Source organism: Zea mays, chromosome 5 (assembly GCF_902167145.1).
Source record: "Zea mays cultivar B73 chromosome 5, Zm-B73-REFERENCE-NAM-5.0, whole genome shotgun sequence".
Taxonomy (NCBI): Eukaryota; Viridiplantae; Streptophyta; class Magnoliopsida; order Poales; family Poaceae; genus Zea; species Zea mays.
Genome location: NC_050100.1, coordinates 223,730,814 through 223,745,229, shown reverse-complemented (window position 1 = coordinate 223,745,229; position 14,416 = coordinate 223,730,814). Strand labels below are relative to the sequence as shown.

The following is a 14,416-nucleotide window of genomic DNA, read 5'->3' as shown; positions in this document are numbered from 1 at the left end:
CACAACATACATCAAAGAAAAAGAAAAGACCGCAGGGACCTCACACAAAAACGTGCGAGACATGGTCACTGTGTGTGTGAGAGGTCACCCTCCTCCTCCCGCCTTTCACGAATCCCCTGGCGAACAGCGGGCGTCCCACGCCGCCAGCCGCTGCCGGCCAAGCCATCGCCTCGCTCCACGCGGTTGGCCAGGCCCCGTGCGCGGTGTTTGGCCCTGCGCACCAGCTGGGTCATGGTAATCCGGGCCTAATCAAGCACCTCCAATCCCCACGCCTCCGAGCCTACTCCTCTGCCTCCGAACCTCTCTCCCTCTCTCTCTCTTTCTGTACGTACGCCGAATCGCAGTTTGGCCCTTCCACGTTTGGAATATGACGAGCTAGCACAAATATCTCCATTCCTAACAATACTATTGCTACCATTATATTATTATATGAACATCAATCACATCATCAAGAAGATATATTTTCTTTTTCAAAAAGGAGGTTGTTGCATCAAAAATTTATTTAAAGGTCCTCGCAACCAGGGATATGAATTTCGAAATACTTGCTGTACGAGTAATTATTAGTCTAGTCGAGGATCTTTGTGCAAAACTGTCTGACGCCTGCCTGCCTGTCATCTGAACCTTCCTGAACCGGAGTACTGGCTCACCCTACCGAGCCGAGTCGACCCATGCCTCTTCTCCTTCACTCTCTGCTATGCTATGCTTACCCCGTTCTCTCTCTCCTCCCTTTCTTTCTCATCTACTACTACTAGACTACTAGTAACTCCGCTTCGCTTCTTCCGAAGCGGCGCGGGCGGAAGCGAGGGCAGCTCACACCACCGTGCCGCGCGCGCGCGCTCTCCACCCACCACCTAATTCCGCCGCCGAGCTCGCCGACGCGGCCACCCGCGATCGGGCATTTGGACCCGTCCCCGCTCGCCGCCCGCACGGCGGCTCGTTGCGGGAAAAGTTTCTCGAGGCCGTCTGTGACCCCGCTCCCTCGGCCGCGAGATCCCGCCCAGCCGGTAATGTGGGCTCTGATCCCTTGTTCCCCTTCGAGTTCGGCACCGAATCGCCTGCCCCCGGCCCTAATCTCTGCTGCTTTTGCCTCTTTTGTTCCGTTCCGCTTCGGCCAGCGGTCGCAGAATGGCGCAGAGCAACTGGGAAGCGGATAAGATGTGAGTGATTTCTGATGTGTTCTCCCCGCTTGTTCTTGTCAAATTTTTGCTCCCCTCGCTCGGTCCGGGTTGATTCCGTTTCTTGTGGTGCAGGCTCGACGTGTATATCTATGACTACCTGCTGAAGAGGAACCTGCAGACGACGGCCAAGGCTTTCATGACCGAGGGAAAGGTTGCTGCTGATCCAGTTGGTAATTGTTGCCTTCTCTTCTGTTGCTTCGCCCTTCCTCATTTGTTGCTGGGTTAGGTTTTGTTCGTGACGGTGCACAAGAGTTTAGCTGTTGGTTGCTGGCGATGAATTCGAATTTTGAACTAGATAGAGTGGGCTGTGTTTTCAGCTCTGATATGAGTTTTTAGTATGGAATACTCCATAGGTTTTTTTGTGTGTGTTTGTCTCAAGTAGGGCACATGGTTGGAATCTGAATTGATCTACAATTTGGGTTTTAGTAAACAGGAGTGCAGGTAATGGCAATTCAAATTGGTTTGGAGAGCTTTGTTAAAATTTGAGCGGAGAGGTTCTGAAACAATATTGTGGGCGTGAGAGTTCAAAGGAGCCTGTGAAGCTTTAGTAGAGATGGGTGCATAACTCTTCGCCGGAAATGGCGGGATGTTATTTTCATATCTAAGCAGATAATGCTCGTCGTTAGCTGCCGTTGTTGAGGGGACTGGCGGTGTGCCATTATGTTTTTGCATGCTAATACACATGAATTCGATGGAAGCGGGAAGTGATGCCTCCTGTGATGTTACTAAACTTTTGTCGTGTTGTCGAGAGGTGCTTTAGTGGAAATGTAATAAATTTAGAACTCCAAATGCAATAGTGCACTTCATATCTGCTACTATTCTCGTTCTTGCTTTCTTGTTTAAAGTACATTTATTTAGATAATAGCTTGCGTTAGTACATGTTAAGTGGGTGGTGTTATTGTATTGATGGGTTGCAGATTATGATTGCGTGCAGAGCTGAAGCTGCATGAGTATCACTCATATAGCAAACATGATCCATCTGTATAGCCCCTACTAACTATTAAGCTATCAGTGGCAATTTACCTAAATGCTGCTGCTATTTGCTAATGCTATTTAACTGAATAATCTCAACATGTTATGCTTTTCTCAAGTGCCAAAGCTTTGCCTGAATGTTCAAACTTGCTGGATTACTACTATTATTGTTTGTTCTTAATATGTTTTTCGGGAAAGCTACTGGGAGTCTTCGTACTAGGTATGAAACTGAACCTGATATGAATGGATATTACAGATATGGATGCAAATACATGTAGTTTCATTCTGGGATTTGGAGTTAGATATGGATATCGTTGAATATTGATGCCCATCCTACATATGAGAAATCTTACTTTGAGTATCAGATTCAGATACAGTACATATATTAAATGGCTGGATTCATATACGGATTATCCATTTAGTATTTGAACATGTTTTAGATGGATGGATACCAGGGAATGTCCATCCTGTTTTCATCCCTATATATAGGGATTTCAATTTACAACAAAATCATACATGCCAAAATTAGAAATTAACATTTGGTTTTCACGTGCTAATTTAACTATAGCAGCATAGTTGTTTTAATCTTTTACTAGCAAAATGCCCATGTGTTGCAACGGAGCATACACCCTGTTGCGTGGTCACATAATAACTTACATTTTGGAGATTTATGTAATGATTGTGTCATCTGTTCTAATACATATTAGAATCAGACGCTGCATTGTTGCCCCTCAGATATTTTGGAGACGGGCTCGCCGAGATCCTCGGCGAGCTTTTTGTAGCAGAGGCAATACTCGGCAACGGGAAGATCACCCTAGGAGAAAGAGCGGAACTCCTGGTCTACATAGAGGGCACGAGGCGTACGATTCTCGAGGAATTGAGATTCGATGGAGAGCCACAGAACACGGGTAGTGGTACCACGTTGAGACACCGTATCAACGAAGTTGTCGGAGATGGTGCCGAGGATCAAGGTGCGGACGACGGCGTTCATCCGCACCCAGTCTGGTGAGGCGACGTCGTCGGAGAGGACACGATGCTCCAGAGAAAACTTGGTGAGGGTGAGGAGGAAAGACTCACACCATCGGGCGCAAAAGTTGGAGTTGGTGTCGAGAAGAAGTGGTACGAGGGCGTGGATGATCTGCATGTCAACGGCTTGGGCGTGAAGATTGAGCAGAGTGGTGGCCTCGTGCTAGAGAAAAGTCGCATCCAGGAGAGAAGAGGTGGCACCGCCAAGAGGAGTGCCATCGCCGGAGTCATCGGTGGAGGTGGCGAGCTCATCCAGGAGGGGAGGGGCAGCAGCTGCACGTTCACGGGCCACACGAGCGCGAGAATCTGTGGCGTCCCGCTCTTGCTGTGCGAGAGCGGCTTCCTGGTCGGCATTGGCCACGCGAGCTAGTACGGCGATGCGAGCAGCCTGGGCGACACGCGCGTGATCCTCCTGGGCGATGCACAGGAGATCGGCAGCAGCGGTGTTCTGGGCGTCGGTGTTTTGGAGAAGCCCAGAGTCAACGGTGTCTGCATAGGAGACGGCGTGGAGAGGCGCGAGGGAACGCCAGCCATGAAGCATCGCCGATGATGAGGCGCGTTGGAGCGGAAGCGTGAAGAGGTGTAGAACCTAAACTCGTGATACCATGGAAGCAGAGAAGACTGGTAGGAATATTGGATTGTATTGAATAGGAGATGATACATGTACATATATAGGGGAGAGAGACTTGAGGCTAAAGGAAACCTCCTACGTCTAGAGGATCTGCAGGATATGGACAGATCCTGCAGGAATTCAATCATATCAATCTCCTATCAGAGACTACCATATTCTACACTACCATATACAGCAAGGCATTTGCCATATACAGAGATCTGTCTAACAGGTATAGATGTAACTGGGTGGCACACTTGTAGGGCAACTGCGAAACTCATTTCTGATAAAGAAAACTGCAGCTGTGTAGCAAAATTGGATCCCCATAACTTATATGCAAATGTGCACTAGAAACCACCGATCTGTGTATTGGATTTTGATTTGGGTAGATCCAGTGCCAGAGGCTTTTGCATGAGTCTGGGGAAGGGATAAACTGAGACAAGCCTTCCCCCGCAAATGCGGAGAGGCTGCTATGAACCCGCGGCCTGGTGACTCAGTGAGACAACTCTCACCACTGGCATGCTCTTCTTGAGATTTTGATTTGATAGGTAATAACTGATGCAGTGTAGTTATCATCTGAAGTGCGGATCTCATGTTCAGGGGCCACATGCATTGATCAACAAGCAATGCCAATATAATTTGGCATATTGTTCAGATGTATGGTAGGACTAGAATGTCAGCAAATAGGGTAGAGTCCAGTTTCGAAACTGTTATAAATATCCTTACAAAATGGTTATCGAAATAGTACCAATGTACCATTGCCACATCAGTCAAAGATAGACTTCTTGCTTACGAAAGACAGGATATTCGAAAAGGGTAACTGGTACAACTGCTGTTACATTAGAGGTTTAGAACCTTCATTCCTAGTATCTAAAAGATGCTATCTTGTAAAGATCTCAAACCGAGTAAGGAGCGAAGGACCGAGTATGAAACGATGATATATGTGATGGTCAGTTATGCTTTCAGGGAACATATCCTCCAGCCGATTGCAAATCAACATGCCAAACATTGTATCTCCTTCTATGCTGATGATGTTGTTTTGTTCATGCGGCCCTCTCATCAGGATATCTCAGCAATTATCAGCATTTTAGACATATTTGGTCATGCTACAGGGCTAAAAACGAACATCTCCAAAAGTTCTGTTACACCCATTCAATGTGGAGCGAATGAGCTGACCACCATTTCTGCCTTATTACCATGTGCTACAAAAATTTTTCCCTGCACTTACTTGGGGATTCCTCTATCAATCCGTAGGCTTGCTAACTCTGATCTCTTGCCACTTGTTGATAAAGTTGCTGATAAACTTCCAGGATGGAAAACCAATCTTCTCAGCTGGGCTGGTCGTCTTGTCATGGTTAAGACAGTGCTGTCTTCTGTCCCTATCTATCTTATGCTTGCATTAGAACTCCCTAAATGGGTTTTTAAGGCAATCGATAAGAGGAGACGAGGCTTTCTTTGGAAGGGGCAAGGTGACGCAAATGGAGGTAACTGCCTTGTGTCCTGGGAAGCTGTCCAGCGGCCTCTCAAGTATGGTGGTCTGGGTATTCTCAACTTGGAGATGTTTGGATGGGCCTTACGTGCCAGGTGGCTTTGGTTACAGAAGACTGACACGTCAAGGCCATGGGCTGGTCTCCCTATCCGAGTGCACCGTAATGCAAAGGCCCTCGTTGATGTGGCTATTACCTCAGTGGTAGGCAGTGGTGAATCTGTGAAGTTCTGGTCTGATAGTTGGCTCCTTGGTAAAACTGTGGTTGAACACTGTCCAACCCTGATCCAAATGATTTCTAGAAGGGCTTTAAAGCGAAGAACAGTAGCCGAGGGGCTCACAAATCGTCAATGGGTGTCAGATATTCGGGGAGGATTGTCTGTAACGGTCCTAGTGGAGTATCTGCAGCTATGGAACTTGGTTGATGGGGTAGTTCTGCAACCTGACATCGCAGACCAACACATCTGGCGCCTCTCTGCCCATGGTACTTATTGTAGCAAATCGGCCTATGATGCTCTCTTTGTTGGCTCTATCCCTTTTGGCCCTTGGCGACGTGTCTAGAAGACCTGGGCCCCCTTAAGATGCAAATTCTTTGTATGGTTGGCAATCAAAAACAGGGTTTGGACAACTGATAGACTGGCAAAAAGAGGTTTGCCCCATCCAGTTGCTTGCCCTCTGTATGATCAGGCCGAGGAAACCATCCAGCATATTCTTGTCTCCTGCGTGTTCGCTCGGCAAATATGGACGTCCATACTACACAATTTAGGCCTCCTAGCCATTGTACCTCAGCCTGGATGCACTCGTTTCTCAAATTGGTGGTGCCAAAGTATCAAGAAAGTGGAGAAGAGTCTAAGGAAAGGTCTTAATTCCTTGATCATTTTGGTCGCTTGGGTGATTTGGAAGCACCGTAATGCTTGTGTTTTTGAGGGGGTTGTGCCCTGCACCCAGCGAGTTCAGAGTGCTGTGATTGAGGAGGGCAGCGTTTGGTGTTTGGCTGGTGCATCAGCTCTGCAGGACCTCCTCCTCCTGCACCAGCTCCCTAGGGGACCCTAGCAATTTGCCTGTTGGTGGTCGTTTTGGTCGGGTTGTTGTGTGCGTGGCGCGTTGTGTTATTGTGAGGGGGGTCTCGGCCTAGGGGCCTCTGTATTAGGGGTTGACAAGTCCTGTCTCTCCTATGTTTTTTTCTTCTTAATATAATGATACACAACTCTCCTGCGTTTGTTAAAAAAAAGATATATGTGACGGATGCCTACCCATTCCAAGATCACATGCATTCATGTGATATTTTTGTAACTATTTCTCTCCATTAGTTTGTTTGCCCAGGAATCCATCATAAGTGTGACTATGTTATGCTTGACTTGTGAATTGTGATGCAGCAATTGATGCTCCTGGAGGGTTTCTGTTTGAGTGGTGGTCTGTCTTTTGGGATATATTCATCGCAAGGACAAATGAAAAGCATTCTGAAGTTGCAGCGGCATATCTAGAGGTAGCTTTGTGATTTCTTAATCTACAATGCACCTCTTGTTTTTCTTAATCTCACCGAGTGTGAATCTATGTTCTGTTGGAAATAGGCACAGCAAATAAAAGCAAGAGAGCACCAGCAGCAGATGCAGATGCAGCAATTGCAACTTATGCATCAAAGACATGCTCAACTTCAGCGAACTAACGCGAATCATCCTTCACTTAATGGTCCAATAAATGCTTTAAATTCTGAGGGCATTTTGGGGCCATCAACAGCTAGTGTCTTAGCTGCCAAGATGTATGAAGAGCGATTGAAGCACCCACATTCAATGGAGTCTGAGGGATCACAACTTATTGAAGCTAGTAGAATGGCTCTTCTCAAGTCAGCAACAAACCATGCAGGGTGCTCACCAACTCCCATTTTCTCTTACACACTTATATAAAAGGAAAAAGAAAGATAGTTAGAAACTTAGAACTGAAGCATTTGTGGTACTCACAGAACTTACTGTTTTTGTGCAATTAGGCAATTAGTTCCAGGGACTCCTGGAAATGTGTCTACAACTCTGCAGCAAATCCAGGCACGGAATCAGCAAACGATTGTAGGTTATTGGTTCCATCATGTGTCTATTCACTTCGCAATTTCTTACACTAGTTCACTGAACATATGCACTGATAACCTGAATGTTCTAAATTCTAACAGGATATTAAGAGTGAAGGTAACATGGGAGTACCCCAGAGATCTTTACCCATGGATCCATCATCTTTATACGGTCAAGGATTAATTCAACCTAAACCTGGATTGAGCGGTGCAGGTGGGCCCTTTCCCTCGTTTCTTGTGAGTTCCTCCTATGCTGCCAAACTAGCACTCACTATAAAGACATTACTTTAGAACACCAGTCATTTACCGCTGCAGCCTGCAGATACATACTCCCTCCAGTTGCAAATGATTAAACAAGTTGGTTATGAACATTGTCATGGTCCCCTAAATGTAGCCTGTGATAGTTTTATTCTAATATAATTAGAAAGTACAACAAAACTGTAATATTATGTAACTACTGTTGGAGTTAAATCTCACTCATCATTTGAAATGTTCAATCTCAATATATAAATTTTGTATTGATGGTAAAACTTTAGTCGCTTTGGATGCAAGCAACCCAACTTTTTTACAGTTCTAAAATAATCAGTTTTTTTTTTTTGCAAATTTATATTGTAAAGTTGGTTGCATCTCTCATTGAACTATAGTCCTAGTGTCCTGTCATTCTTGCACTGTAATAGGAATATAGGACCCTGATAAGTGTTTGGATCTCAGCAATCCACATGCCTGGCCTCTTGCTATCCTTGCTGCCGTTGATACATTGTTTCTTTGAGTGTTTTATCCCCTTTTCTGGCTTCTGTTAGGTTTTATCTCTAGCCCTGACTTCCTATGGAGCTGGGAGTAAGTCTTTGTTGTTGTTGTTGTATTAACTTTTGATGGATTAGATTGTGCCATACCAGTGCAATGTTCCAACAGATGGATATGTTGGCTATTAATGGGTAACTCACTACAATGGTTCTTTTGGTTAATCAGGGTGTTTATGATGTGAATCATTCATTTCAAGAATGTCATACATTTCACATTCTGCTGATTTCTAATTTTTAACAGCTCATATTTTTGAACAGGGCTGAACCAAGGTGTAAGCGGTTTACCACTGAAGGGCTGGCCATTAACTGTGAGCTATGAAAAAAATGTCATCTTATGTGCTCATATTTTCTTTTGGAACCTGACCACATATGAATATCCATGATACCATTTTACAGGGAATTGACCAGTTAAGGCCGAATTTGGGTGCTCAAATGCAGAAGCCATTTCTTTCAACACAGTCACAGTTCCAACTTATGTCCCCACAGCAGCAACAACAATACTTAGCACAGGCCCAAGCACAAGGGAACCTTGGAAACTCAACTAATTATGGGGATATTGATCCCCGCAGACTTACAGCATTGACCAGGGGTAGTTTGAATGGTAAAGATAGTCAGCCTGCAGGAACGGATGGTTGTATTAGTTCCCCTATGCAATCCAGTTCACCCAAAGTCAGACCAGACCAAGAGTATCTCATGAAGGTTGGGTTTGCTGTGTCCTTTTCTTGCTTAGAGTTCTTTTAAGGTTGTCCATTCTCTGGCTCTAGTTTGTTGGTATCTTACTATATCTGAAAACTATCCAGATGCAGCAGACATCTTCCCAGCAACCCCAGGAACAGCTTCAGCAGCAGCAGCAGAACCAACAGCAGCAACAGAGCCAACAACAAATGCAACAGGTACTGAAAGGATGCCAAACCTACCGTTTCCTGTTCTATTCTTGAACTGTGGGCTTTCCCCTGTTGATCTGAAACTTTAAATTTGCCCAACAACAGTGTGGCGTTATGCATCTATTGTTGCTCTTCTATCATCAAACTTAAGTTACTTAAATATAAAATATAGAGTGCACAATAGTACTGATATGTTATCTGATGAAGCCTGAAAAGAAAATTATTTGGTGAGTGGTGATGTGCGTCTTAGGAAGGGTTCTTATGAAGATGCTGAAATGACATGAGATAGTTCATGGAGGAAGCAATAGTTTTTTTGGAAAAAAATTTATGCCAAAAGGGAATGCTACATAGTGATGTGTAAAGAACAGTGCTGGTGGCATCAGATTCAATGGATTTTTTTTAAAAGTTTGGATGCTAAATTATTGCAATTATGCAAATCCTGCCAGTGATGATAAATCAATGACAATGGGGTTAGAGCCCTTGGATAATTAATGATATTTTTCCGTGATTACATATTCATGCATATATTCAGTGTATTCTAACATAGTACATTATGATAAAAGTTGGTGCGATCAGCTGGGGTGTTGTTTGGAATGCCCTGCCCCCTGTTTCTGCAGCTGCGATGATCTCCATGGATTTGAAAGTTAAAATTAGCTCACTGTTGTAGCTTTATATCCACATGTTATTTTCAATATTTCCTGCCTTTGCATAGATTTGGGGTATGTTTGTCCAAATAGGTTGACATAACTTGTCTTTTTTGCATATTGGAGACCAAATTTGAAATTACGATATGTAAATTTGCATACTGTAAACTTGTAATAAAGAATTTGTTTTCTTTAGTTGGTGCATGCTATATGGTCCTTGGCAACTAAAGCTGAATAGTAGGCTAATTACCCTTTTCTTTATTTCACTGCATAAGTTACTACAATTTTTTTTCCTAAGAACCGATGTGCTTGCCAACCTTATACCTCCTTGTTCTGTAATCATTTGTTATTTCCAGAACAATAGAAAAAGAAAGCAGCCTACTTCTTCAGGACCAGCAAATAGTACCGGTACAGGAAACACTGTGGGTCCTGCAAACTCCCCACCATCTACACCATCCACACATACTCCTGGGGATGGACTTGGAATGGGTGGTAATATGCGCCACGTTCCAAAGAACTTAATGATTTATGGTGCGGATGGAACTGGACTTGCCTCCTCTTCAAATCAAATGGTTACAGCTTTTACTCTTCATTTAAAGTATATAATCATTGTTATATGATATATAGATGGGTAACACAATTGTTGTATGTGACAGGATGACCTGGAGCAGTTTGGTGATGTGGGCTCTTTGGACGATAATGTTGAATCCTTCTTATCCAATGATGATGGAGATCCCAGGGATATTTTTGCTGCACTCAAAAGAAGTCCTGCAGAGCCTAGCCCAGCCGTTTCAAAAGGTAATGTCTGTGATGTTCTTTCCTAACAAAATTCAAACTTCAAATGACATGTCCATTTGTTTCTAGGTTTTACTTTCAGTGAAGTCAACTGTTGGCGCACAAGCAACAGCAAAATTGTTTGCTGCCACTTCTCTTCAGATGGCAAGATTTTGGCTAGTGCAGGACATGAAAAGAAGGTATGAAAAAACTGTCTTGTGTTATGATTTTGGTTTCAAGTGGCACTTTTTATGGAGCCTCTGATGTTTCTGAGAATGACGTACTTCGTTTTTTTTTGTTGTAGGCTGTACTTTGGAACATGGAAAATTTTCAGACACAGTATACACCAGAAGAGCATGCCCTTATTATCACTGATGTCCGTTTCAGGCCTAACTCTAGTCAGCTGGCAACATCTTCTTTTGATAGAACTATTAAATTATGGAATGCTGCCGATGTAAGTTAGTTTGCTTATCCATTATAGGGGCCGTAGATATTATGCTATTATCCATCCTATAGTAATGTTACCATTATCCTACTGCATACTTCACTAGTGCACCTGCATGCTATTAAGATATGGAGTGTTTTTTAGTATTCATGGCTGCAAATCTAGTTATACTTATCCATATTGTCACCATGTTTCAAAATGTAGCAAGGCCCAACCATGACATGATTGAATTTGCATGTAAAGACCATTTTTTTTCTTTTTTCTGTTTTGATCTGCACATTGTGTTATATTATGAAAATCCTACTTAAATGCAGCAATATATTGGGTGAACTGTGCCATCTGTGTTACTAACCTTGAACCTTAAGCCTCAGATTTTTTGTATGCACTTGCATTACAGCATTTCTTATGCTCACACGTTTTGCAGCCTGGATTCTCTTTGCATACATTCACTGGGCACAACGGCCAGGTCACATCATTAGATTTTCATCCAAAGAAAACAGACCTTCTATGCTCTTGTGATGGCAGTGGTGAAATCCGGTACTGGAATGTGACCCAGTTTGCATGCTTGCGTGCCATAAAGGTTGCTTATATTCCTTCTACTCTTTGAAGTTTCATGACTGAGCGTGCAAAAAGGGTCTGAATTTAGTAACTTGTCCAATTCTGCCTTTCTACAGGGTGGTAGTGCCCAAGTCCGGTTTCAGCCTCATGTTGGACAGTTTTTAGCCGCAGCTGCTGAAAACGTGGTTTCCATATTTGACATTGAGACACATGGGAAAAAATACACTCTACAGGTTCTGTCCAGCATATCCTCTATTTTTGTTTGAAAAGTCCCCTTCCTACATTTCCTTCACTTGCAACCTGCACATGCACATCTCAAATTTTGTGGCATACTGTTGGTACAAGTTAGGGGGTGTTTGGTTTCTAGGGACAAGTTTTTAGTATCTTCATTTTATTCTATTTTAATCCATAAGTTGCCAAATACGGAAACTAAGAGTTTTAGTTTCCGTATTTGGCAATTTAGGGACTCAAATGGAATAAAATGGAGGGACTAAAAAATTAGTCCCTATAAACCAAACACCCCCTTATAACTGTGCGCATGCACTTTTTTCTTCCTTCTGCGTGTTGGAGTAGTGGAGCTCTTTTTTTTCTGGCTATACTAGTAGTGTTTTTAATATAATGTGAACCTAAAGTACTTGATTTGTAATCTCAGGGCCATAACACTGATGTGCAGTCAGTGTGCTGGGACAACAATGGGGAATATATTGCATCTGTCAGTCAGGACCTAGTTAAGGTTTGGTCAATGTCAACTGGGGATTGCATTTATGAGCTTAGTTCCAATGGAAACAAGTTCCATTCTTGCGTGTTCCACCCGAGCTATTCCAATCTCTTGGTTATTGGAGGCTACCAGGTAATTGTGGCTTTTCTATTGAATGTAGTTATTTCCATCAAACAAACTTCATGAGGAAGTGTGTAGCTGTATTTTGGTACAAAAAATTCTCTATCCTAGTCTCCTAGATGTCTTGGCCATCTTTGTCTCATCTTTATTGACAAGAATATAAATAATCCAATACACTTGATATTGGAAAACAGCAATAATCCAATACACTTGATATTGGAAATCAGCTTATTCTCACTCCCTCACCATAAAAGTGAGTGGTGTTTTAGAATGGGGCAGAAGAATTAAGGTGTCAGGTAAAAGGACCATCCTGCACAAAGTTAATTTAATCGTATATAAAGTGAAGTTGGGAAACTAGAGAGGTGTTAAAAGAAGTTAGTCAATGATAGAATTGATGAAGGGTAAAACACTACTTGAGCAAGCGAGGTTAAATTTGCTAGAAAACTTAGAACACGATACACTTACTAAATAGTGAAGTAGTTAAATCGTTTTATTCAAATGGAACTACGAAGAATGAGATGCAATCAGGAGCTTATCATTGTGCCCTTGGTGTCGAAGTTTTGCTAACAATAGAACTTTACCTTAGCAAGGGTCAGGGCATAGTATTAGTATCTATAGTCTACTCCGGTTTATGGATCTGTGTGTTTTTTTGGTAGTTTCTCATTAAAATGCTGTTGATGCAGTCTCTCGAGGTTTGGAACATGGTGAAAAACCAGAGCCTAACCGTACAAGCTCATGAAGGTCTAATTGCGGCGCTGGCGCAGTCACCAGTCACAGGGATGATAGCTTCTGCTAGCCATGACAACTCTGTCAAGGTGTGGAAATAACAGTAACAACGATTATGATGCATCTAGGTAGTTTTTTTTCCAGGGCAAGTGAAATTTCTCCTGCTGAGGCATAAAATAAGGAAGAGTAGTAAATTAGATGGTTGCCGGTCGCGGTTCAGCTGTCCAAGAGCAGTGAGTTTGTTGATGGGTTGTATTGTATTTATGCTGATAGGCTGTTTGTGTAGCTCAGAAACAAAAAAGAATACATTGGCTGAAAAGGTGTCCGCCTGTTTTATTTTTTGTTTCTGCCGTATCATATGTAACCATTTAACGTTCCCTGTTTTTTAATTGGAACTCGCTGCGATTGGCATCTGGCAGTTGGTTGGGAAGTCGTGTCTTGTTGCTCGCTGTTTGATCTGCTTAAATATGTTTAAGTGTAAACCGAATGAACATCTTGAATGGACATCTATTGAGAAGAGAACAGTTTGGGAACAGGCAACAGTTGGATGGTTAGCTGACTAATCACATCTTAAATTGTTTCCTATGATTAATTGCTTTTTGTGAACGGATGAAAGTCATTTGTAAAGTGTCTGGTGAGATCAGACGTTTCACAGCCCTTTCTCGTGATTGAATTATTTTGCTTATCGGAAGATAAGGAAAAATATGTGGAATATGTATGTATAGTATATATATACGATAAACTCCTCTAAACCTTATCAGAAAAGGAAAAAAGTGATCATGGCATCTTACAGTATGATTTAGAATATCACTATGCCATTGTTTATAGAAAAACGTAAAGAATATGTATGTAATATGCCATAAAACTCCACTAAACTTTATCAAAAAAATAATTGGAAAATAAGGAGAAAGTGACCATGATATATCCGAAGTGTGATTTCAAAAACCACTATACCATAGGTATCCCGTATCCATTAAAAACCTCCTTTTGGAAAAAACCAGGAGAAAGTGACCATGATATATCCAAAGTGTGATTTGAAAAACCACTATACCATAGATATCCATTAAAAACCTCCTTTAGGAAAAAAAACCAGAGATACTTCATAAAATATTAATTTCACCAAAAATCTTAGTAGAAAAGGTAAATTTAAATGACAAGTTTTTTTACCATAGGTATCCATTTAAGTTTTTTTACACAAGGCAAAGCTAATTTTTAAATCACATTTTGAAGCTATAAATTAATTTAAATGAAAATGTTTTCAACTACAAAGTTGTATAACTCATTAAGATGCATAATTTATGTTTTGATCATTTCTTCATATGACAAATCGAAAGTAAATTTATTCACAAAATATATATGTCTCTTGTAGTTTATAAAACTACAAGTGAGATGTATAAGATTTGTGAACAATGT

The 14,416-nt window shown here is 42.3% G+C and overlaps 1 protein-coding gene across 3 annotated transcripts; it reads left to right on the top strand.

The window, feature by feature from the left end:
* Positions 1-647: 647 nt before the first annotated feature.
* Positions 648-13,433, top strand: LOC100285175 (uncharacterized). 3 transcript variants are annotated; one of them, XM_008645580.4, is made up of 18 exons: positions 648-1,009; positions 1,116-1,157; positions 1,251-1,348; positions 6,649-6,758; positions 6,844-7,136; positions 7,257-7,332; positions 7,434-7,545; positions 8,393-8,442; positions 8,531-8,833; positions 8,935-9,027; positions 10,019-10,234; positions 10,319-10,460; positions 10,527-10,636; positions 10,741-10,890; positions 11,306-11,461; positions 11,556-11,672; positions 12,092-12,289; positions 12,961-13,433. In XM_008645580.4, exons 2-18 carry the CDS (start codon positions 1,126-1,128, stop codon positions 13,102-13,104), a joined length of 2,400 nt encoding a protein of 799 aa, XP_008643802.1. In that variant the 5' UTR covers positions 648-1,009; positions 1,116-1,125; the 3' UTR covers positions 13,105-13,433. The 3 variants fall into 3 exon arrangements, with proteins under 3 accessions (XP_008643802.1, XP_008643803.1, NP_001151541.2); XM_008645581.4 differs by having other exon boundaries at positions 664-1,004; positions 1,125-1,157; NM_001158069.2 differs by having other exon boundaries at positions 735-1,004; positions 12,961-13,426.
* Positions 13,434-14,416: the final 983 nt, after the last annotated feature.

Excerpts from the sequence above, each read along its gene's own strand:
- LOC100285175 (XM_008645580.4), top strand. The coding sequence starts at position 1,126 with ATGGCGCAGAGCAACTGGGAAGCGGATAAGAT. Across the intron at positions 1,349-6,648 it reads GGTTGCTGCTGATCCAGTTG|CAATTGATGCTCCTGGAGGG; the intron begins GTAATTGTTGCC and ends ATTGTGATGCAG. Across the intron at positions 10,461-10,526 it reads TAGCCCAGCCGTTTCAAAAG|GTTTTACTTTCAGTGAAGTC; the intron begins GTAATGTCTGTG and ends ATTTGTTTCTAG.